The sequence below is a fragment of the Hemiscyllium ocellatum genome, chromosome 12, assembly GCF_020745735.1.
Source record: "Hemiscyllium ocellatum isolate sHemOce1 chromosome 12, sHemOce1.pat.X.cur, whole genome shotgun sequence".
In the NCBI taxonomy this organism is placed as follows: Eukaryota; Metazoa; Chordata; class Chondrichthyes; order Orectolobiformes; family Hemiscylliidae; genus Hemiscyllium; species Hemiscyllium ocellatum.
This window is the reverse complement of record NC_083412.1, coordinates 92,195,784-92,220,440: the sequence shown is the minus strand read 5'-3', so window position 1 is coordinate 92,220,440 and position 24,657 is coordinate 92,195,784. Positions and strand designations below refer to the sequence as shown.

Here is a 24,657-nt window from a genome sequence, read left to right as displayed (position 1 = left end):
TTTTAAAAAAGACATAAGAAGCAAATATTTTACAGAGGGTGGTTCATGTGTGGATTGAACTTCCTGACGAAATGGTGGATGCAGGTACAATTATAACGTTTAAAAGACATTTGGAGAAGTATATGTATGGGAAAGGTTTAGGGGGATATGGGCCAGTAGCAGGCAAGTGGGACTAGTTTAGTTTGTGATTAAGTTCGGCATGGACTGGTTGGACCGTAGGGTCTGTTTCCATGCTGGATGACTGTATGACTCTGTGCCCCCAAAGTCATGAATTTCAAGCACAACATAACTTCAAACCCTTCTTCAATTGTCTTCACCTCTGTGCCCATTTCTTTGGGCAAGAGGCATTTCCACTCCCACAGACCCCTTCGCCCACCTCCAATATTCTCCCTCTGGCCCCCTCCCTTTGACCTTCTACCTGAACTTGACCTGTTCATTGAGAATTGCTGATGTGACATTGGTTGCCTCAATTTCTCTGCCTCCTCCCCCACACCCATTCCAACCTATCTCCCCCAGAAACAACTGCACTCCATGTGCTCAGATCCAACCCTGACTTTGTTTCTAAGACTGCCTTCTTTGGGCTCTATCCCCAATCACCTATCATTTAATCCTTATACCTTCTCCCACCCTATGGTCTGCTTAAAAACCAACATTTTCTGAGCTACTACTGGTTCTGGGGAAGGGTCACCAGACCTGAAACATTAAATCTAATTTCTCTTCACAGATGTTGCCCACCCTGCTGAGCTTTTCTAGCAATTTCTGTGTTTGTTTCTACATTGCTGTATATCTCCTGATAATCTTTCATCCCATTTTTACAGATGCACTGTAGAAAGCATTCTATTTGGGTACATCACAACTTGGTATGGCAACTGCTCTATAAGAAACTACAGAGTTGTGAACAATCATGCAAGCCAACCTCCCATCCATGGACTCCATCGACACATCTTGTTGCCATGGAAAAGTAGTCAACATCATCAAAGATCCCTCCCACCCAGTTATAATTTCTTCTAAACTCTTCCACCAGGCAGTCAAGACAAAAGCTTAAACACATGTCCAACAGATTCAAGAACAGCTTCTTCCTCGGTACTATTAAACTGCATATTAGATCTCTCATATCTGAAATCTAATGGTCGTCTTGCTTTTGCACACCTCCTGTGAAACTGTAATTTTGTATGCCTCACTGTGTTCACCTCATATGTTATTATCAGCCTGTACTACTCACAAAACAAAACTTTTCACTGTACTTAGGTACATGTGACTGCAATAAATCAAACACACCACTGTAGCCATTTAATGTCCATGTATTTCCTTAAAACAATTCAGTCCATGAAAGGTCTCAGGGTAACAATCAGATGATGGGCGTTTAAATTCCGAAGTCCATATTTACTCCTGTAGGAAACAGATTCAAGTGCAGAATATTCCACTGCTCTGGTGGCTTCACATAAGACCATCCTTACTGGACTCTTTCTGGATATTTTGCTATTCCTGTCTCCTTCGGACACTTTCCTAGCCTCTTCTTAAATATATCTGCGATATACACATGAACCACACACTGCAGTCGTCAGTCCTACTTTATTGCCACACAATGGACAAAGGCATTTCTGCTGTATCCTTTATTGGATATGTTAATTACTTTCTTACAAGCAGCAGACAGAGCAACTACCATAAGCTCCTCCCCTGCATGCATAATTTTCAATTTACACAGCGGAGAAAGTATGTAGACGCTCTGGGCATCACACATAAGGATGGTTCCCATTTAAATATTTGGATATCTCTATTTTAAACCTGATTTTGGTATCCCCACTGTCGAGAAACTGGAGTGTGCAAAGCTGATCAGATTACTTTCAATGAGTTTCTTTTGGATAACCAGGATACCTGATTTGGCAGGGGACGTAGACCTATGGTTTGTTTCTTCCTTGAGTAAGAGGAAGTGGGATCTGCTGCATTAAGGTGACTCTGGTGCTCTGCAGGTGAGCTTTTAATTATCAATCATATCAGTCAGGTCTCCACTACATTGGGGAGACTGGGCGCCTCCTAGCAGAACGCTTTAGGGAACATCTCCGCAACACCCGCACCAATCAACCACACCGCCCCATGGCCCAACATTTCAACTCCCCCTCCCACTCTGCCAAGGACATGGAGGTCCTGGGCCTCCTTCACCGCTGCTCCCTCACCACCCGACGCCTGGAGGAAGAACGCCTCATCTTCCGCCTCAGAACACTTCAACCCCAGGGCATCAATGTGGACTTCAACAGTTTCCTCATTTCCCCTTACCCCACTTCACCCTAGTTCCAAACTTCCAGCTCAGCACTGTCCCCATGACTTGTCCTCCCTGCCTAGCTCCTTTTCCACCTATCCACTCCCCCCTCCTCCCTGACCTATCACCTTCATCCCCTCCCCCAGTCACCCATTGTGCTCTATGCTACTTTCTCCCCACCCCCACCCTCCTCTAGCTTATCTCTCCACACTTCAGGCTCACTGCCTTTATTCCTGATGAAGGGCTTTTGCCCGAAACGTCGATTTCACTGCACTTTGGATGCTGCCTGAACTGCTGTGCTCTTCCAGCACCACAAATCCAGAATCTGGTTTCCAGCATCTGCAATCATTGTTTTTACCTCATTGATTATGAGCTGTCTGGGCCAGTGTTTATAGTCTGTCTCTTGAGAAGGTGGTGGGGAGATACATTATTGCCTCTGTAGTCCACATATAATTGTTAGTATTGAATGGTTCGCTAGGCCATTTCAGAGAGGAGTAAAGAGTGAACCATGCTGTTGTGTGTCTGGAGTCACATGTAGGCCAGACTGGCTAGAGCTGGGAGATTTCTTCCCTAATTGGCATTGGACAGCCAGATGGAGTTTTTCCAACAATCATCACCATTACAATCTTGATTCCTGATTTTAAAAAAAATTGGATTCAGATTCCAAAGACCAGAGTACCAGAGTCTCTGGATTAATAGCCTAGTGATAATTCCACTTGGTCTCTCCCATGGGTCTATTACCTTTTGGGATTACAAAAAGTAAGCAAGGATGTGGCAAAAATATGGATGAGTTAATTGAAACTGTCAAAGCTATAAAAGAACTGCCAAATCTATCAAAGGGATTGGTTGAAGGAATTTCAATAATTTATAAATTTCAATCATTTTTCAATAATTTGCTTTATTAACATGAATGGGAAATTAATGGCATAATGATATAATTAACAGACATTAAATTGTATGATGTCATCACGTCTCAAGCAATGTCCATGGTAGATACTAGATGAGTTTGTAGAGAGGGGGGAGAGCAAAGGGTATGGCATGGGAAGGCAGTGAGTTTGGACAAAACTGAGTCTAACTTTGTGTTTCAGTTAGCTCAGTTTACGAGGTAACTGATCCACAATGCCAACAGTGTGGGTTCAATTCCCACATCAGCTGGGGCTACCATGAAGGGTATGCCTTCTCCCCCTCTCCTGAGGTGTGGTGACCCTCAGGTTAAGCTACCACCAATCATCTTTCTCAAGTGAAAGAGCAGCCCGATGGTCTGGTAAGACTATGGCAACTTCATGTATTCCCTGAGGTACCTTTTCATTTCCTTTAGAGAAGAGAGGATAATATTTGCCCCTGTATATGTAGGAATATCAAATATGCAGATGATATAACAATTTATGAAGACAACACCCTTGGAGATTACTATAGACCAGAAACTGAACTGGACTATCTATGCAAATACAAGACCAGGTCACAGACTAGGAATAGTGTGGCAAGTGACTCACCTCCCAATTCCCTCAACCTATCCTCCATGAACAAGGCACAAGTCAGGAGTCATGATATGGAGGTGTCGATGTTGGACAGGAGTGCAGAAAGTTAAAAATCATACAACACCAGGTTAAAATCCAACAGGTTATTTGGAAGCACTACGTTTTTGAGCACTCCTCCTTTACCAAGTGGCTGTCCGCCTGATGAAGGAGCAGCGCTCCAGAAGCTAGTGCTTCCAATTAAACCTGTTGGACCAAAACCTGGTGTTGGTGTGATTGTTAACCAACTCAGGAGTGTGATGGAATATTCCCCATTTGTTTGGATGGGTCCAACAACACTCAAGAACCTTGACACCATCAAGGCCAAAGCAGCCCGGTTGACTGGCATCACATCTACAAGCATCTGCTCCATCCACCTCTGACGGTCAGTAGCAGCAGTGTGTACCATCTACAAGGTGCCCTGCAGAAATTCACCAAAGATCCTTGGACGTTACCTTCCAAATTCACACGCACTTCCATTTCGAAAGGAAGAAAAACACCCAAAGAGTAGCAGGTGCCAGAAATCAAAAACAAAAACAGAAATTGCTGAGAAAAATCAGCAGGTCTTGCAGCATCAGTGGAGATAATGTAGAGTTAACATTGCCGGTCACAGGACTACCGACTTGGGAAATATATCACAGTTCCTTCAGTGTCACTGAGTCAAAATCCTGAAGTTCTCTCCCTAATGCCATTGTGGGTCTACCCACAGCATATGTACTGTTCTGGTTCATGAAGGCAATTCACCACCACCTTCTCAAGAGTAACTCGGGAAGGGCGATGAATGTTGGCCCCGCCTATGATGCCCAGATAGCATGAATGAATAAAATTTTTAAAATCTACAAGGCATTAATGAGCACTTACAATCCCAAAATAATCTCCTGAAAGGTACCATTCAGTTTACAAAATGAGATAATGTCTTAATGCCCTGAACTTCATTGGAAGAACAACAGCGAAAAGATGGAATGGCATTTAGCTTCATTATACCCCTCTGATGACTCTGAAATAATTAGATTAGCATGATAACCATTTCATTATTAAAACAATGCCAAAGCTGCTTCCCTCATAATAATTTGATTTAATCACTTTGTTTGAGTTGAGAACACAAATTGGAGTCGATGTCATTAGGAAAGTGAAGGTGCAAATAAAAGGTGCAAACGGCTACCTTTGAAGGATAGTTACACTTCCTCTAAATTGCATTTAAATTAAAAAAGGGGCTCACTCAAAATCCAGACTGATCAATGGAACCCAGGCAGAGAAACACCAGCTAGCCCACAATCAGCATTAGCTTATCTGTTTCATCATATTCTGCCACCATATCATCTATTCCTGTCTCCCACATTTATTTATTTTTATTCATTGGATGAGGATGTCACTAGCTAGGCCAGCATTTATTGCTCAATCCCTATTGCTGAGAGGGCAGTTAAGAGTCAACCACATTGCTGTGAGTCTCCAATCACATGTAGGTCAGACCAGGTAAGGATGGCAATTTTCATTTCTAAAGGACATTAGCGAGCCAGATGGGCTTTACCCAACAAGCAGCAATGGATTCATGGTCAACCTTGTACCCTTAATTCCATATTTCTTATTGAATTCAAATTCCACCATCTCTCGTAGCAGGATTTGAACTCAGGTCCCCAGAACATTAACAATCCAGCAACAGTACCACCAGGCTCATAGTTTTCCTATGGGTAAAAAATGAGGTCTGCAGATGCTGGAGATCACAGCTGAAAATGTGTTGCTGGTTAAAGCACAGCAGGTTAGGCAGCATCCAAGGAACAGGAAATTCGATGTTTCGGGCATAAGCCCTTCATCAGGAATGAGGAGAGTGTGCCAAGCAGGCTAAGATAAAAGGTAGGGAGGACGGACTTGGGGAAGGGGCGATGGAGATGTGATAGGTGGAAGGAGGTCAAGGTGAGGGTGATAGGCCGGAGTGGGGTGGGGGCGGAGAGGTCAGGAAGAAGATTGCAGGTTAGGAGGGCGGTGCTGAGTTGAGGGAACAGGCTGATACAAGGTGGGGGGAGGGGAAATGAGGAAACTGGAGAAATCTGAGTTCATTCCTTGTGGTTGGAGGGTTCCCAGGCGGAAGATGAGGCGTTCCTCCTCCAGCCGTCGTGTTGTTATGTTCTGCCGGTGGAGGAGTCCAAGGACCTGCATGTCCTCAGTGGAGTGGGAGGGAGAGTTAAAGTGTTGAGCCACCGGGTGGTTGGGTTGGTTGGTCCGTGTGTCCCAGAGGTGTTCTCTGAAGCGTTCCGCAAGTAAGCGGCCCGTCTCCCCAATATAGAGGAGGCCACATCGGGTGCAGCGGATGCAATAGATGATGTGTGTGGAGGTACAGGTAAACTTGTGGCGGATATGGAAGGATCCCTTGGGGCCTTGGAGGGAAGTGAGGGAGGAGGTGTGGGCGCAAGTTTTACATTTCCTGCGGTTGCAGGGGAAGGTGCTGGGAGTGGAGGTTGGGTTGGTGGGGGGTGTGGACCTGACGAGGGAGTCACGAAGGGAGTGGTCTTTGTGGAACGCTGATAGGGGAGGGGAGGGAAATATATCCCTGGTGGTGGGGTCAGTTTGGAGGTGGCGGAAATGACGGTGGATGATACGTTGTATACGGAGGTTGGTGGGGTGGTAGTTGAGAACCAGTGGGGTTCTGTCTTGGTGGCGGTTGGAGGAGCGGGGCTCAAGGGCGGAGGAGCGGGAAGTGGAGGAGATGCGGTGGAGGGCATCGTCGATCACGTCTGGGGGCAATCTGCGGTCCTTGAAGAAGGAGGCCATCTGGGCTGTGCGGTGTTGGAACTGGTCCTCCTGGGAGCAGATGCGGCGGAGACGAAGGAATTGGGAATATGAGATGGAGTTTTTACAGGGGACAGGGTGGGAGGAGGTGTAGTCCAGATAGCTGTGGGAGTCAGACGGTTTATAGTAGATGTCAGTGTTGAGTTGGTCGCCCGAGATAGAAATGGAAAGGTCTAGGAAGAGGAGGGAGGAGTCTGAGACAGTCCAGGTGAATTTCAGGTCGGGATGGAAGGTGTTAGTAAAGTTGATGAACTGTTCAACCTCCTCGTGGGAGCACGAGGCAGCGCCGATACAGTCATCGATGTAGCGGAGGAAAAGGTGGGGGGTGGTGCCAGTGTAGTTGCGGAAGATGGACTGTTCCACATATCCTACGAAGAGACAGGCATAGCTGGGGCCCATGCGGGTGCCCATGGCAACTCCTTTAGTTTGGAGGAAGTGGGAGGATTGAAAAGAGAAGTTATTCAGGGTGAGGACCAGTTCAGTCAGTCGAAGGAGGGTGTCAGTGGAAGGGTACTGGTTGGTGCAGCAGGAAAGGAAGAAGCGGAGGGCTTTGAGTCCTTCGTGATGGGGGATGGAGGTGTACAGGGACTGGATGTCCATCGTGAAAATAAGGCATTGGGGACCGGGGAAGCGAAAATCCTGGAGGAGGTGGAGGGCGTGGGTGGTGTCCCGAACGTAGGTGGGGAGTTCTTGGACTAAAGGGGACAGAACCGTGTTGAGGTATGCGGAGATGAGTTCGGTGGGGCAGGAGCAGGCTGAGACAATGGGTCGGCCGGGGCAGTCAGGTTTGTGGATTTTGGGCAGGAGGTAGAAATGGGCGGTGTGGGGTTGTGGGACTATGAGGTTGGAGGCGGTGGATGGGAGATCCCCTGAGGTGATGAGGTTATGGATGGTCTGGGAGATGATGGTTTGGTGGTGGGAGGTGGGGTCGTGGTCAAGGGGGCGATAAGAGGAGGCGTCCGTGAGCTGGCGTTTGGCCTCAGCGGTATAAAGGTCGGTGCGCCAAACTACTACCGCGCCTGCCTTGTCTGCCGGTTTGATGGTGAGGTTGGGGTTGGAGCGGAGGGAGTGGAGGGCTGCACGTTCTGAGCGTGAGAGGTTGGAGTGGGTGAGAGGGGTGGACAGGTTGAGTCGGTCGATGTCGCGGGGGCAGTTGGCTATAAATAGATCGAGGGCGGGTAAGAGGCCAGCACGGGGTGTCCAGGTGGATGGGGTGCGTTGGAGGTGGGAGAAGGGGTCGTCAGAGGGTGGGCGGGAGTCTTGGTTGTGAAAGTAGGCACGGAGGTGAAGACGGCGGAAGAATTGTTCAATATCTCACCGCGTGTTGAACTCATTGATCCGAGGGCGTAGGGGAATGAAGGTGAGGCCTCTGCTGTGGGCTGATCTTTCATCCTCAGAGAGGGGGAGGTCTGGAGGGATGGTGAAGATCCGGCATGGCTGGGAGCTAGGACCTGGTGTGGGATTGGAGCTGGGGGTGGGGGCGGGGTTAGGGGCGGGGACAGAGATCGACGTAGGGGCGGGGTTAGACGTGGTGACGTTGCTCGGTGAGGGGGCGGGGGCAAGCGTGGGGGCGGGGTCATGCGCCGTGACGGAAATAAGCTTGGGGGCGGGGTTACGTGTGGTGGCGAATGTCGTCGTGGGGGCGGGGTTATGCGTGGTGACGAAGGTTTGCGTGAGGGCGGGGTTACGTGTAGTGACGAAAGTCGGCGTGGGGCGGAGAAACCTGAGGCGTTGTGATCCTGCAGGTTAGTGATGTCAGTGGGGGTGGAAGTGGCTGCGGCGACGGCAACCGAAGAGGCGGAAATGGTTGTGGCGACGAAAGAACCGTAGTCATTCCCGGTAGCCGCGGGGGTCGCGAGTCCGTCGGCGATCTTCCTGGCGATTGCGGAAGCGGTTGTCTGTGCTGTGATCGCCGGGGCGGTTTTCCTAGTTTATTTACCTAGTTTCCTTCAATGATTTCTTGGTTCTCATCTCAGCTACTCCTTATAATAGAAAATTCCACCTTCAAAGGGCTTAGGAGCAGAACTGGATCAGTTGGCTTTCTGAGGCTTTTCATGTTACAAAAATTTATGATTGATCTGGCTGTGGTCTCAGTTCAACCTCCCCGACTGCACCCATGAGATCTGGCTCCTTCGTTGATCAAAATTCAGTCTACCTCAAAGTTTATTTTTAGCTATTATATCCTTTATAATGGATTCTAATATTTTCCCAATGATTTAGGACAAATTAAATGGCCATTATTATCTGTTTTATTTTTCTCTCCCTCTGTGAATAAGAATGTTTTCTCCACACTCTCAAGTCCCATTCAGGTCCTCTGTTTTGATAAGATCACCAACCCAACTGTTCTCTGCTTAAAAAATTTCTCCTGAATTTATTGGGGACTATCTCATAATTATGATCCCTGTCTTTAGGTTGTCTTGCCAACAAAGTCCTGAAATAATATTACTTAGAATCCTATACCACAGAAACAGGCCATTTAAATACTCTGTTCTGTACTATTTTTCTCTTCATCAAACTATCCTTCTCTCCCTTCCCCCATCATGCACATATCTAGCTTCCATTAAATGTGTCCATATTATTTTAATTCATCTTTCTATGGTAGTAAGGGTATGGAATGCTTTGCCTGCAACGGTAGTAGATTCACCAAGTTGAAGTGCATTTAAGTCGTCATTGGACAGGCATATGGGCGTACATGGAATAGTGTAGGTGGGATGGGCTTCAGATTAGTATGACAGGGCGGGGCAACATCGAGGGCCGAAGGGGCTGTACTGCGCTGTAATGTTCTATGTTCTATGGTAAGTAAATAGGCTATCCTATGTTCCCCAGCTCACTGTAAATCCTATTAGGGGACAGTCTCATGTTGCCCAGGACAAATGGAACAGCATATTCCCTCCCTGGAAGTACATTGAAGGGCTCTTGTGTTTTTCTGACCGAGAGTTATACTGTGTATAGCTGGGATACAGGGGATACTGCTACTTTTTTCTTCATTTTTCTATTTTGCAACTAAGGATTATACCTAGGTACTCTGTACCCAAGATGATGCTATCAGTGGTGACTTATAAACAATTCCCTGTACTCATTTGAGTGACAATAAAGCTAATCCAGTTCAACTCAATACATGGAAAACTAGTGACACCTTTTTCCATCAGTTCAGCGAGACTCAGGGATAGCCTATGCTCCTAACCCACAAATTGCTGCACCTGTTACAATTTTCCTGGTCCACTATTTTGTGCAATTGGGATTGTTCTTCTAGCTCAGCTGCACCTTCCTCTTCTGTCCCCAGGTCCCTCCATTCAGCAAAAAATGTTGGGTAGGCTGCAGAGACAATATTGTGTGCAGATCTGGAATCTGAATTATATGAGGGATGAGATAGCACTAAAGAAGGGGTAGAGGAGATGCAGCAGGATGTTGCGGTGGGATGGGGAATTTCAGTGATGAAGAGGTTGTTTTCCTTAGACAGAAATGGGTACTGCAGATGCTGGATATTGGAGTCAAGATTAGAGTGGTGTTGGAAAAGCACAGCAGGTCAGGCAGCATCCGAGGAGCAGAAAAAAAATCGATGTTTCAGGCAAAAGCCCTTCATCAGGCAGATAAAGGAAGTAGGAGTATACTTAAGAGGGAATCAGGAGGGCAAAAAGGTGACAAGGGATATCGTTGGCAAATATAATTAAGGAGAATCCAAAGGGTTTTTACAAATATATTAAGGACAAAAGGGTAACTAGGGAGAGAATAGGGTCCCTCAAAGATCAGCAAGGCAGCCTTTGTGTGGAATCACAGAAAATGGGGGAGACACTAAATGAATGTTTTGCATCAGTATTTACTGTGGAAAAGGATATGGAAGATATAGACAGTAGGGAAATAGATGGTGACATCTTGCAAAATCCAGATTACAGAGGAGGAAGTGCTGGATGTCTTCAAACGATTAAAGGTGGATAATCCCCAGGACCTGATCAGGTTTACCCGAGAACTCTGTGGGAAGCTAGAGAAGTGATTGCTGGGCCTCTTGCTGAGATATTTGTATCATCGATAGTCACAGGTGAGGTGCCGGAAGACTAGAGATTGGCAAATGTGGTGCCACTGTTTAAGAAGGGCAGTAAAGACAAGCTAGAGAACTATAGACCGGTGATCCTGACCTTGGCGATGGGTAAGTTATTGGAGGGAATCCTGAAGGACAGGATGTAAATGTATTTGGAAAGGCAAGGACTGATTATGGATAGTCAACATGGCTTTGTGCATGGGAAATCATGTCTCACAAACTTGATTGAGTTTTCTGAAGTAGTAACAAAGACGATTGATGAGGGCAGAGCAGTAGATGTGATCTATGTGGACTTCAGTAAGGCGTTCAACAAGGTTCCCCATGGGAGACTGATTAGCAAGGTTAGAATACAGGGAGAACTAGCTATTTGACTACAGAACTGGTTCAAAGGCAGAATACAGGTGGTGGAGGGTTGTTTTTCAGACTGGAGGCCTGTAACCAGTGGAGTGCCAAAGGATCGGTGCTGGGTCCTTTACCTTTTGTTGTTTACATAAATGATTTGGATGCGAGCATAAAAGGTACAGTTAGTAAGTTTGCAGATGACACCAAAATTGGAGGTGTAGTGGACAGCGAAGAGGATTACCTTAGATTACAACAAGATCTTGATTAGATGGGCGAATGGGCTGAGAAGTGGCAGATGGAGTTTAATTCAGATAAATGCAAGGTGCTGCATTTTGGGAAAGAAAGTTTTAGCAGGACTTGAGTACAGGAGTTGGGAGGTCATATTGCGGCTGTACAGGACATTGTTAGGCCACTGTTGGAATATTGCGTGCAATTCTGGTCTCCTTACTATCAGAAAGATGTTGTGAAACTTGAAAGGGTTCAGAAAAGATTTACAAGGATGTTACCAGGTTTGGACGATTTGAGCTATAAGGAGAGGCTGAACAGGCTGGGGCTGTTTTCCCTGGAGCATCGGAGGCTGAGGGGTGACCTTATTGAGGTCTACAAAATTATGAGGGGCATGGATAGGATAAATAGACAAAGTCTTTTCTCTGGGGTCAGGGAGCCCAGAACTAGAGGGCATAGGTTTAGGGTGAGAGGGGAAAGATATAAAAGAGACCTAAGGGGCAACGTTTTCACGCAGAGGGTGGTACGTGTATAGAATGAGCTGCCAGAGGATGTGGTGGAGGCTGGTACAATTGCAACATTTAAGAGGCATTTGGATGGGTGTATGAATAGGAAGTGTTTGGAGGGATATGGGCCGGGTGCTGGCAGGTGGGACTAGATTGGGTTGGGATATCTGGTCGGCATGGACGGGTTGGACCGAAGGGTCTGTTTCCATGCTGTACATCTCTATGACTCTATGACTCTAAGATGAAAGGTCTTTGCCCGAAATGTTGATTTCCTGCTCCTCGGATGCTGCCTGATCTGCTGTGCTTTTCCAGCATCACTCGAATCTTATTTTCCTTAGAGGAGAGGAGATTGAAAGGGGGCACGATTGAGATACAAAAAAAAATTTGAGGAGCACAGAGAGAGTCGGCAGGAAGAAACTTTTTTCCCTTGATATGGAAATAAATAACCAGGAAGCACAGGTTTAAGATAAGGGACAAGAGAGTTCGAAGCGCATTAGAAAAAAACATTTTTCCACCCAGAAGGTGGAAGGAATTTGGAACTCAATACCATTGAGGGTGGTAGAGGCAAAAAGCCTCTTAACACTAAAGAAACATTTTAATGTTCGCTTGAGATGCTAAGGCATACCAGATGATGGTGAAGTGCTGGAAATTGGTAATAGATTAATTCAGTGATTGTTTTTGGCCGAGTGACTGTGCTGCATAGTTCTTTGGTTTCAAGGATAATTCCCTTCATATCTGAAAGTCTTCTGATCCCTCTCTTAACCAGACACAACAGTTCTCTCGATAGAATATTTCAAAAATTAACAATGCTTTCAATGACGAAACTTATTTTCATCTCAGTTCCAAGTGGTTATGACACTATGTTTTTACATTTCTGAAACAGTCGAGTGTCAAGGAATATGACTATGATTTTTCTCCTAAGATTATGGTGGCTCAGTGGTCAGTGCTGCTGCCTTACTGAACCAGGGTCCTGGGTTCAATTCCAGCCTGTCCATGAACATTCTCCCTGTGTCTGTGAGAATTTCCTTTGGGTGCTCTGATTTCTTCCCACCATCCTAAAATGTGCAGATTAGGTGACTTGGCCATGCTAAATTGCCCAAAGTATTCAGTGATGTGTAGGTCAGGTGAAATGTAGAGTAACAAGGGAATTGGTTTGGGTAGGATACTCTTTTGGGGGGTTGGTGTGGATTTGTTGGGCCAAATGGCCTGTTTCCACACTATATGGATTCTAAGTCATTTTCTTGCTTTCCCTGGACCAGAACTGAGCTGGTTAAAACTATAAAACTTCAACATTGTAAGTGAACGACAGCCTAGAATGGTTCAGTGTCTCCATTATATGTGGGTTGATAATAATGATTTGCAGCAATTTCCACAGTGGGCTGTGATTACCATAATTAAGTCAATTTATACATTCCCGCTTCGAAACACTGGGAAATATTTAAACGCTGTTTATAGCAGAACAGTAACAGCAATTTTGAAACAAAAGCAAAATTCTACGGATTATGGAAGTCTGAAATCAAAACAGGTAAGAGAGACTCAGCACCTACAGAGAAACTCAAAACATCAAAGCTTCCAGTTGTCAAATTTTCATTCGAGATGGGGAAAAGCAATTCTGATAAAAAGCCATTGACATGAAATGGTGACTGTCTTTCCATCTCCACCAATGCTATCAGGAATGTGGATTCTTCACAGCATTTTCTGTTTTTATTTAGGCGTAAGATTGAACGTTGCCTTTTCACCAACCTGGCAATTAATCTTAGGGAAGAACTGCAATAATATGAAGTGCTCTCACAGGTGGAGATCAAAGAGCCTATTCATGCCTAATGCATTGTACCTACTTGGAGCAAAGTCAAATTTTCTGAAAACTGTTGATTTATTCATTTCAATTCATTTGAGAGTGGAAGTGCTTTCATTAAAAGGCCTTTCTGTATTCTTTGTTTGTTTCAATACCTAGCCCTACCCTCACAGACTGAAAGACAATCTGGCTTGGATTAGAAAGGGCGTTGAGAACCCTCACACAAGTACACCATCAGATTTGACCCTAGATGTTGCGTCCGGTCTAATTTCCCCATAGAGAAACTCAGAATAATTAATGCAGTGATTATAATGAGGTCGGCTAGCTGGACCTCATAGAGCATGAGTTCCCTGATCAGGGCTTTTAATCTGGTACAAGCCGGGAGCCCTGGCTGACAGGTGTAAACAGGAATGCCAGACATCGTGTTGAATCTGACAGCTGGCTCTGAGGGAGCTGGATCAGAGTTAAGGACTCTTCATGTGTAAATAAAGGTTGACTTGGTGACAGGATACTAGCCTCTGTGGAGTTATTTCAGTTAAGGCAATTAACAGAGAAACATTTAAATGGAACCCCTCCCTAGATAAGTATGCCTGGGAGAAAAAAATTGAAGTTTGTCCTGATAGGACAAATTGAAATAAAATGATACGAGGTTACGTGAAGCATAAACAACAATATTGAACAACCAAGTGGAACAATCTATTCCTATGGTTTAAAGTTCGATGCAATTCAGCAAACATTTCTAATCAAGAAGAGGGCACTGCTCTAATGATCTGAGTTATGTAAACTTTACGTTCTTAGTTCTTCAATAGCAGCTGGTTGGTCTTCGAGGGAAGTCTAAACAAACATCAGAGATGTAGCTACCAAAAGGGCACACATTTACAGAGTCAGAGAGGTTTAGAGCATGGAAACAGGCCCTTCAGCCCAATTTGCCTATATCACTGAGTTCTCATAATTAATCTATCCTGGGACAGGCTAAGCAAAGACATGCCAGAGAATTCCGAGAGGCCTGGCACTCCAACCACAACGCCATAAACAAACACATAGGTCTAGATACCATCTATCAATCCCTCAGAAAACGAACAGGAAATGACATCACCACAAACCCCAGGAACCCCATCCAGGACAAACATATAAATAGAAAGCAGGAGACAACAACTTCGCTTCACTTGGAGGTCGCCACTGATGATGTTACCTAGTCAGGTAATGAAACGTCCGGATATCAAACCTACAGCGCAGCAAGCAAACCTACACCTAAACCTCAACCTGAGCTAGAAACCTTCACAAACCTTGCAATAATCTAATCCCATTTGCCTGCATTTGGTCCATATCCCTCCATACCAGTCCCATCCATGTTTTGTTTTCTAAATGTTTCTTAAATGACTAAATTATATTCACTTTCACCATGACCTCTGGCAAGCCATTCCAGGCACTTACCACCCTCTGTGTGAAAAATTACCCCTCTGGAGATTTTGTATCTCTTCCCTGTTACCTTAAACCTGTGCCCTTTAGTTTTAGATTCCCTTAGCTTGAGGAAAAGATGTTAGTTTCTCAGTGCCTCTTGTTATGAAGTTGTGGGTGTACCGTTAAGAGAATTAAAAGCAGCAGAACCACCAGACACAGCACTAAGTGTTCTCAATAAGGCAACAATATAACACTGGGTGGAACAACTCGATTAGTCCATTGCCTGGAGATAAGAACTGATTTGAATTTGGCCAATCAGTTTAAATTATACCATGAAAAAAATACCAATTTCCAATCAAGTTTTAATTGAGTATATTGACAATCTTAAAAGCTAATAATACAATCCAATGCTCTGGGGTACAAGAGTGGGGGAGAATTGAACAGTTGAGAGGAGAACTGCCAAGTCCTATCACGTAACAGGCTGCATGAAAAAATATCTCTCTTAAAAGTAACTTTTTGATCAGTAACCTGTAATGCAGAAATTCCTAACCAGGAGAAAAGACGACACAGGAAGATCCAAAGACAAGAACGCACAGCTGCCTGGGCTTGAGATAAAAAGTGTTGTTTTGTAAATCTTAATTGGGAGTTTTATCAGACTAGTATTATAGAAGGGAAGGTAAAGATAGGTTGGAGAAATAAATTGTAAATACTGGTTAGTTAATTACTCTCTATTATACTTTAGATTAGATTACTTACAGTGTGGAAACAGGCCCTTCGACCCAACAAGTCCACACCGACCCTCCGAACAGCAACCCAGCCAGACCTATTCCCCTATATTCACCCCTTCACCTAACACTACGGGCAGTTTAGCATGGCCAATTCACCTGACCTGCACATTTTTGGACTGTGGTAGAAAACCCACACAGACACGAGGAGAATGTGCAAAATTCACACAGACAGTTGCCTGAGGCGGGAATTGACCCAGGTCTCTGGTGCTGTGAGGTAGCAAAGCTAACCGCAGTGCCACCATGCTGCCCATTCTTCAGTTAAAAAAAATCTCAAGACTGAGGAAAGCCAATTTATTCACCTTCATCAGTTGCTGTGAACTGTAGCTCTTAACCAAAAAAAATCAGAGACCTTATAATCTGTGAACTAGTCATTCTGTGCCTTATACACATCAATGAAAGTACCAAGAGAAGGAAGTCTGAGGAGCCACAGGTACTGACAAACCAAAAAGACAATCTGTGGACAGGGACTATTAAACTGCCTTCTCAGGGTTTTTTTCACCCATAACACACTCATGTGTTCTTGTGCCTACTTATGAGCATGTGTACTTTACGTAGTTCTTGGCCACTTGAATGTTTACAGATAACTTCATTGGATAAATATTTTCTGTGTTGCTGGTTTTAAATTAAGCAGGAGAGTTTACCCTGTGTTGTAACACTCTCGTGATTTTATCGGCCTCTATAAGGACACCCCTCCATCTCCTACGCACCAGGGAAAAAAGTCCCATACTATCCAACTTCTCCTTATTCTGCAAATCCTCCAGTCAGGTAGCATCCTAATAAATCTTTATTGTCCTCTTTCTACTTTAACAATGTACTGTACTTTCTATAGTAGGGTAACCAGAACTACATGTAATACTTTAAATGTGGTCTTACCAATGTCTTGTACAGCTGCAATAAGATGTCCCAAATGCTATGCTCAATCCTTTGATCGATGTTAGCAAGCATACCAAAAGTCTTCTACACCACCCTGCCTAAATGTGAGTCAACTTTCAAGGAACTATGAACCTGTACCCTTAGATCTCTTTTTTTTCTTTAAGACTCAGCAGGCCCTACCATTATACCATTGATTGTGGAAGTCCTGCTCAGATTTGCCTTACCAAAATGCAACACCTCACATTTATGTGAATTAAACTCCATCTGCCAACTCCACTTATACATACTGGTTTACTGCAGAATGATGAAATTAGCCTAAATAAGGATGGACTGATATGCCATTGCAAGAAGTTGAGACTTTTATCATCTTGGACATGTAGCTATGTTAAAAATGCTGGATAATGGAAGTTGTTGTTCTTAATATCGTTACTGAGAGTTCCAAGATAAATGGATCAAAACTATGATAGGAAAAAGTATGATTTGGACTCAAAGACATAGCTTTTGGTCCACACTTTATTCATGATAAGACAAGAGAAGCTGGAAATATTGTTCTTTGCAAGAGAGGTTTAATAAATGTTCCATAATGTGAAAGTTTTGACACGAAATAAAAAGTGCTGACAACTCAAAGTGCTTTCAGTTAACTAAACACTTTTTGAGGCTTAGGCATCATTACAATGTGAGAAACTTCAGCCAATTTTCACACAGTGAACTCCCACAATTATGAACATGGCTGATGGCCAAAAAAATCTGTGTTTTGTGATCTTGATTAAGCGAAATATTGACTGTGTGGGGGAGGGGGATGAACCCTCTGCTTGTCTTCAAAACATTGTCATAGGATCTTCTATGTCTAACCAATTTGGGCCTCAGTTGAAGGTCTTTAGAAAGATGGCAACTCAGATATTGCAGAACTGAACTGGAAAGTTAGCTGTGATTTTTGTGCTTACATTTCTGGAATAGGACTTGAACCCAGAGACTTGTGATTGAGAAAGCAAATAGATTATCGACTGAGTCAAGGCTGACACTTTCAAAAAAAATAAGTACAAATCATTTCCACTGGCAGCTGGATTAATAATGAGAGGTCACTGATAGAAGACACATGGCCAGTTAGGGGATACAGGGTTATGGACAACGTGCAGACTGATGAGATTAGTTCTGTGTTTAGGATGGCATCATGGTTGGCACAGGTATAATGGGCCAAATGGCCTTTTGTTGTGCTGTACCATTCTAAAAGAATGATAACTGGCAAATGGGCCCATTACAGCGAATATGCATGAGATACAATGAATTGATATGATCATGGAATATTCTGGTTGAATATGAAATAAGCCCACAGAGACCAGTATTCCATCACCAAGTCACCATTTATTTACACATGGAGAGTCGTTGACACTGATCCAGCTCCCTCAGAGCCAGCTGTCAGACTGAACATACTCCGGTTTATAACTGTCAGCCAGAGCTCCCTGATTGGACCAGATTAACAGTCCCAATCAGGGAATTCTCTAAGGTCCACCTTCCTACCATCATTACAAGCACCACAGAACAGATAGTGGCAAAAGCAGAGTCAAGAACGTAAAGTCAGAGAGTCATAGAGAGGTATAATACGGAAACAGACCCTTCGGACTCACTCATCCATGCCGACCAGATATCCCAACCCAATCTAGGCCCACCTGCCAGCACCTGGACCATACCCCTCCAAACTCTTCCCATCCGCATATCCATCCAGATATGTTGCAATCATGCCAGCCACCACCACTTCCTATGGCAGCTCATTCCATACATGTACCACCCTCAGTGTGAAAACGATGTCCCTTAGGTTCTGTTTTATATCTTTCCCCCCCCTTATTCTAAACCTATGTCCTCTCGTTCTGGATTGCCCCACCCCAGGGAAGAGACTTTGGCTACTTATTCTATCTATGCACCTCACGATTTTATAAACCTCTAGAAAATCACCCCTCAGCCTCTGACGCTTCAGGGAAAACAGCCCTGGCCTATTCAGCCTCTCTCCATAGCTCAAATCCTCCAACCCAGGCAACATCCTTATAAACCTTTTCTAAACCCTTTCAAGTTTCACAACATCTTTCCAATAGGAAGGAGACCAGAATTGCACACAATATTCCAAAAGTGGTCTAACCAATGTCCTGTACAGCCGCAACATGACCTCCCAACTCCTGTACTCGACGCTCTGACCAATAAAGGAAAGCATACCAAACGCCTTCTTCACTATCCTATCTACCTGCGACTCCACTTTCAAGGAGCTATGAATCTGCGCTCCAAGGTCTCTTTGTTCAGCAACACTCCCTAGGACCTTACGATTATGTGTATAAGTCCTGCTAAGATTTGCTTTTCCAAAATGCGGAACCTCACTTTTATCTAAACTCCGTCGGCCATTTCCCAGCCCATTGGCCCATCTGATCAAGATCCAGATGTCATCAGAAGTAAGCTTAAAGCAACAAAGTTTGTAGAGCTGGGGAAGAACTGGGTTACTGTGAATTGCTATTTCATAAAAACTGGGAGGGATATAATGGACAAAACCCTAACCTAACCCTAACCCAAATCCTAATCCTAAACTTTCTGAGCCACATGGTTGAATTATTTCATCTTTTAGTTGTTAATTATTGTAAAAGAATATAGTTCTGGGAGAAATCAAAATTTACAGCCATGACCATGATGAAGCAGAGAATCAATGATATTTTTGGTGACAACTTGTTGAGTGCATCTATGGAAGCTCTGGGAAGAACCTTCCCATCAATGAAAGTACCAAGAGAAGGAAGTCTGAGGAGCCACAGGTACTGACAAAACAAAAAGACAATCTATGGACAGGGACTCTTAAACTGCCTTCTCAGGGTTTTTTTCACCCGTAACACACTCACGTGTTCTTGTGTCTACTTGTGAGCATCTGTATCAGGTTGTATTATATGGGGTAGAGTGTTAACGAATAGAGTTATATGTTGATTGTTCATAATTACATATTGTAATAAGGATCTATGTATTTCTAACAAGTAGTAATTTTTATTAAGTACAGAAACCAAGTCTCTGTTTTTGTTTTGTCAAGCTGGATCTGAAAGAATTAAATTGAGGAGTTCACGTACTCTTATAAAATCCTTTTCTTTTGTAACGACTCCAGGAAAATGGGATTTGGTTTCTAGCACGTTACCCTCATGAGTTGTGACACATGCCAAAATTAATTGGTTGGTTCCTTCCCCCATCAGTCACATCATCAGGAAAAGGAAGCTAAGGGTTAAGCGATGTGTAGTTTAAAGATATTAGGTTCCCTCAAATATGTTTGGCTCTTGTTTCACTCCCAAGAACTACAGTTGGGAAAAAAAAGCCAAATGATCATCTAACAACAACAAAGTGCATTTGTACAGCTCCTGCAACATAATAAAACAACCCAAAGAGTTTTGGAAGAAGAGCACCAAAATAAAGTTTGATTCCAAGCCACATGGTGAGCAGGAATTATGGGGAAATGGCACTGAATCAGTGCAATAGGCCGAATGGCCACTTTCCATGGCACAATAATTCTGGGACTCTAGATTAGAGGGGTGCTAGAAAAGCACAGTGGGTCAGGCAGCATCGGAGGAATAGGAAAATCCGCGTTTCAGGTAAAAGCCCTTCATCAGGTCTGAATGCAGGGAGCCTCCAGGTTTGAGAGATAAATGGCTCTGTGGCTCTGTAAACTGAAGCAGATATTTGGACTCCATACAATAGGTTTAAAGCAGCATTTCAGATTAGGAGTGAGTGGTCGAAGAGAGAAGAGGATGAATGAAGGCACTCCTGAGCTTAGGATCTATACTGAACAGGAGGGATGCCAATGGAGCAGGAAGGGCTTATGCCTGAAACGTCGACTCTCCTGCTCCTTGGATGCTGCCCACCTGCTGTGCTTTCCTATCGCCACACGTTTTCTCTGATCTCCAGCATCTGCACACCTTACTTTCTCCCAGGAGGATGCCAATGAATTAGCAAAGACAATCTAAGCTGTCAAGAAGTCCCTCCTGCTCAGACCTGCTACATACTTTCGCAACCGGATCCCTTACACAATCTCTTACTCACCTCCAGCAGGATCTTGGTGCCTTTCTTGTAAATACTGACGTCAGACTTATTGATATCAGAGAGAACAACACCTTCCTTCTTCCAGTGGATAGAAGCCTGAGGGTTGGCTGTGACATCACAGCTGATGTTGACTGAATTCCCTTCCCATGAGTAATAGGTCACTTGAGTTGACAGAAACTTGGGAGCGTCTAGGAAAAAAGAGAAAGAAATTAGTGGGGGATGGGGGGAAATCAGAAAGCGAATCACTTAAACATAGACGTTTTGACTTGGAGTCTGCAAACTCCAACCTCACTTAGTCGAAAGGGACAAAGTGAACGCAGGATGAGAGTATAAAATAATTATGCTCCCCACAATTCTTGTCAGAGTTTGTTAAGGATTTATTTTATCCATTCACATGTTGTGAGCATCACTGGATAGGCCAGCATGTATTGCCCATCCCTCATTGCCCTGAGAGCAGTTAAGAGTCATCCATTTTGCTGTAGGTCTGGAGTTGCACATAGGTCAGATCAGCTATAGATGACAGTTTCCTTACCTGAAAGACATGAGTGAACCAAATCAATTTTTCCAACAACAAATTCATGATCATCATTAGACTCATATGTCTAATTGCTTACTGAATTCAAGTTTCACTATCTGCCACAGTGGGATTTGAACCTGGGTCCCCAGAACAACAGCTGGGTTTCTATATTAAGAGTTTAAGCAATAACACCACTAGGCCAGCGTCTCCTGAATTGACCCTGAAAGGTCCTAGTTCTGTATTCCATGGAAATTATGACCACAGTTTGAAGTTACACAGTTTAATGAGACTTGTTTCGGACACAGAATTTAACTGAAGCCTCTGCCTTGTTCCTTACTGCATGGTGGCTGTTTGAGGGTCTGTTCAGAAACGCAACTTTGTGAGGAAAGTTCAGTTTCAATTGTTAAACCAATTGAAGGGCCAAGATAAAAAGAGAAGAAAGCAAATGTGCGAATGTAAAGGGAGAGCTCAAATGATGCAATGGTAGTGTCTGTACCCTGAACCAGGAGGTCAGCTTTCACTGAAGGTGTGTAATAACATCTCTGAACAACTTGATTGGGGAAAATACTTCAGAGTGAAATGAGACTAGTCGAGACATAGAGGTTAGGAATTATTGGATCGAAATTATTGTGCTTGGGAAGGATTGAAGATTCCAACATAAACTGAGGCAAAAATATTGCCTGCTTTGAAATGTAGTATTTCTCATTGGGGTCCTTGTTTAGAACTCATTTGCATATCCTCAAAAGCCAGATGAATGTTGATCTAGTTCAGTTGGGCCAATTTAATTATTTCAAATTCATTTTTATTTTAAGAAATAGTCCTTGCTGCATTTAAGTCTGCTAACTTGATGCATTTTGACTGCCAAATCTGATAATAGAAGACACATAGGATAGTGAAGAAGGTATTTGATATGCTTGCCTTTATTGGTCAGTGTATTGAGCATAGGAGTGGGAGGTCATGTTGCAGCTGTGCAGGGTATTGGTTAGGCCACTGTTGGAATATTGCGTGCATTTCTGGTCTCCCTGCTACAAGAAGGATTTCATGAAACTTGAAAGGGTTCAGAAAATGTTGGATGTTGGAGAAGATAACTGCAGGTATTGGAATCTATAAAACCATAGGACATAGGAGCAGAAATTAGGTCATTCAGCCCATCATGTCTGCCTCACTATTCAATCATGGTTGATCAGTCTCAACCTCATTCTACTGGTTTCTCCCCATAACTCTTGATCCCCTTCACACTCAGGAACCTGTCTACCTCAGTCTTAAATACACTCAATGACCTGGCTTGCACAGCCTTCTGTGGCAGTGAGTCCATAGATTCACCACTTTCTGACTGAAGAAGCTTCTCCTTATCTCCGTTCTAAAAGGTCTTTACTCAGCGGGTTGTGAGTTCATGGAATGCCCTGCCAGTAGCAGTGGTGAACTCTCCCTCTTTATGGTCATTTAAGCGGGCATTGGATAAGCATATGGAGGTTATTGGGCTAGTGTAGGTTAGGTAGACTTTGGTCGGTGCAACATCGAGGGCCGAAGGGCCTGTACTGCGCTGTATTTTTCTATGTTCTATGTTCTATATCTTCTCTTTAATCTCAGGCCGTGCCCTCAAATCCTAGTCTTTCTTACCAATGGAAGGATATTCCAACATCCAAACTGTCCAGGCCATTCAGTATTCTGTATGTTTCAATTAAATTCTCCTCTCAGCTTTCTAAACTCCATCGAGTATAAACCCAGAGTCCTCAAAAGTTCCTCATGTGTGAAGCTTTTCATTTCTGGTACCATTCTTGTGAACCTCCTCTGAACACGCTACATCCTTCCTGAGATATGGGGCCCAAAACTGTGCACAATACTCCAAATGTGGTCTGAACAACCATTGCTGGAGATCACAGTGGGTCAGTCAGTATTGATGGAGAGAGGGCAAACTAATGTTTTAAGTTTAAATGACTCTTCATCAGAGCTGAACTGAAGTGCTGTAGTTTGGGCAGGGTGGGTGTGTGGGAAGAGTGGGTGTAGGGTGCTGCTGCAGAAAAGATATTGATAATTCAGATTAAGTTGAATTGAATTGAATTGAATCAAATTTATTGTCACATTTACCAAGGCCCAGTGAAAAGTTTTATCTTCAAGCAACACAGGCAGATAACATAGTTAAACAGCATAGATAAATAACTAATAGGTAAACATCAGCAAAATCAAAAACACAGGTACAGGCGAATGTTAAGAGTTTGTGAGTCCATTCAGTATTCTAACAATAATAGCGTAGAAAATGTTGCGAAACCAGCTGGTTCATGTGTTCAGGCTTCTGTACCTTCTCCCCAATGGTAGAGGTTGTAGAAAAACATTGCTAGGGTGCGTTGGAACATTTGAGCTAGAGGGAGTTTCTGAATAGTTGGGGTGACACAGTGGCTCAGTGGTAAGCACTGTTGCCTCACAGTGCCAGGGACCGGGGTTAGATTCCAGCCTCGAGCGACTGTCTGTGTGGAGTTTGCACATTCTCCCCGTGCCTGCGTGGGTTTCCATCGGGTGCTCTGGTTTCCTTCAACAATCCAAAGATGTGCAGGTCAGGTGAATTGGCCTCGCTAAATTGTGCATCGTGTTCAGGGATGTGTAGGTTAGGTGCAATAATCAGGGGTAAATAGGGGCGGGGAATGGGCCTGGGTGGGTTACTCTTCAGAGGGTCGGTATGGACTTGTTGGGCCAAAGGGCATGTTTCCACAATGTAGGGCTTCTGTGATTTTCCCTGGAGTGTTGGAGGCTAAGGGATGACATTACAGAGGTTTATAAAATCATGAGGGGCATAGATTGGGTGAATGGTCAAGGTCTTTTTCCCAGGATGGGGGAGTTCAAAACTAGAGGGTATTGGTTTAAAGTGAGAGGATAAAGATGTAAAAGGGACCTGAAGGGCAATTTTTTCATGCAGAGAGTGGTGCGTGTATGGAATAAGATGTCAGAGGAAGTGGTGGAATCTGGTGCAATTACAATATTTAAAAGGCATCTGGATGGGTATACGAATAACATGGTTTAGAGGATATGGGCTTAATGCTGGCAAATGGGACTAGGTTATTTAGGGTAACTGGATAAGTTGGATTGAAGGGTCTGTTTCTGTGCTGTACAGCTGTATGTCTTTGTCCATATACTATTTTAAAATCACTGTGGCAAATCACCATGTGAGTAAACTCACTTTAAATGCTTGGAAATGACTTTTATGAAATATATAAACATATTCTCTGGTCTGAAGTCAGTACTAATTTAACAGTCCAGTTAAATTAGAAATAAAAGCCACACCAACATTTCAGGACATATCTGTTAGTTTCCTTGCACTGAAAACAAAATCTAACTATTGGTGCTTTCTGAGTGACTTGCAAAACAGTTTTGAAGAACAGAAGACCCCAGTTTTTCCAGGTAGGCTGCGTGTTTGGGCAATATTTTTAAAATCAAGAGCAAAGGGTTAAACTAAATGCTATGATATGCTGAGCTGATAATGAGGCAGAACGAAACCAAGAACAATACACTTGACTGGGAACTTCAGGCCAAACAAATCTGAGTTTCAAGTACAGGAGATCTTGTCATTATTATCT

General features: G+C 43.9%; 1 protein-coding gene across 1 annotated transcript in view; it reads right to left on the bottom strand.

The window, feature by feature from the left end:
- The window catches only part of LOC132820630 (neural cell adhesion molecule 2-like), a 581,438-nt gene that overhangs the window by 319,168 nt on the left and 237,613 nt on the right, over positions 1-24,657 (bottom strand). Inside the window, exon 10 of the mRNA XM_060832832.1 lies at positions 20,572-20,759. Within this exon, the coding sequence (XP_060688815.1) occupies positions 20,572-20,759 (188 nt within the window). The remainder of the gene's footprint in view (positions 1-20,571; positions 20,760-24,657) is intronic.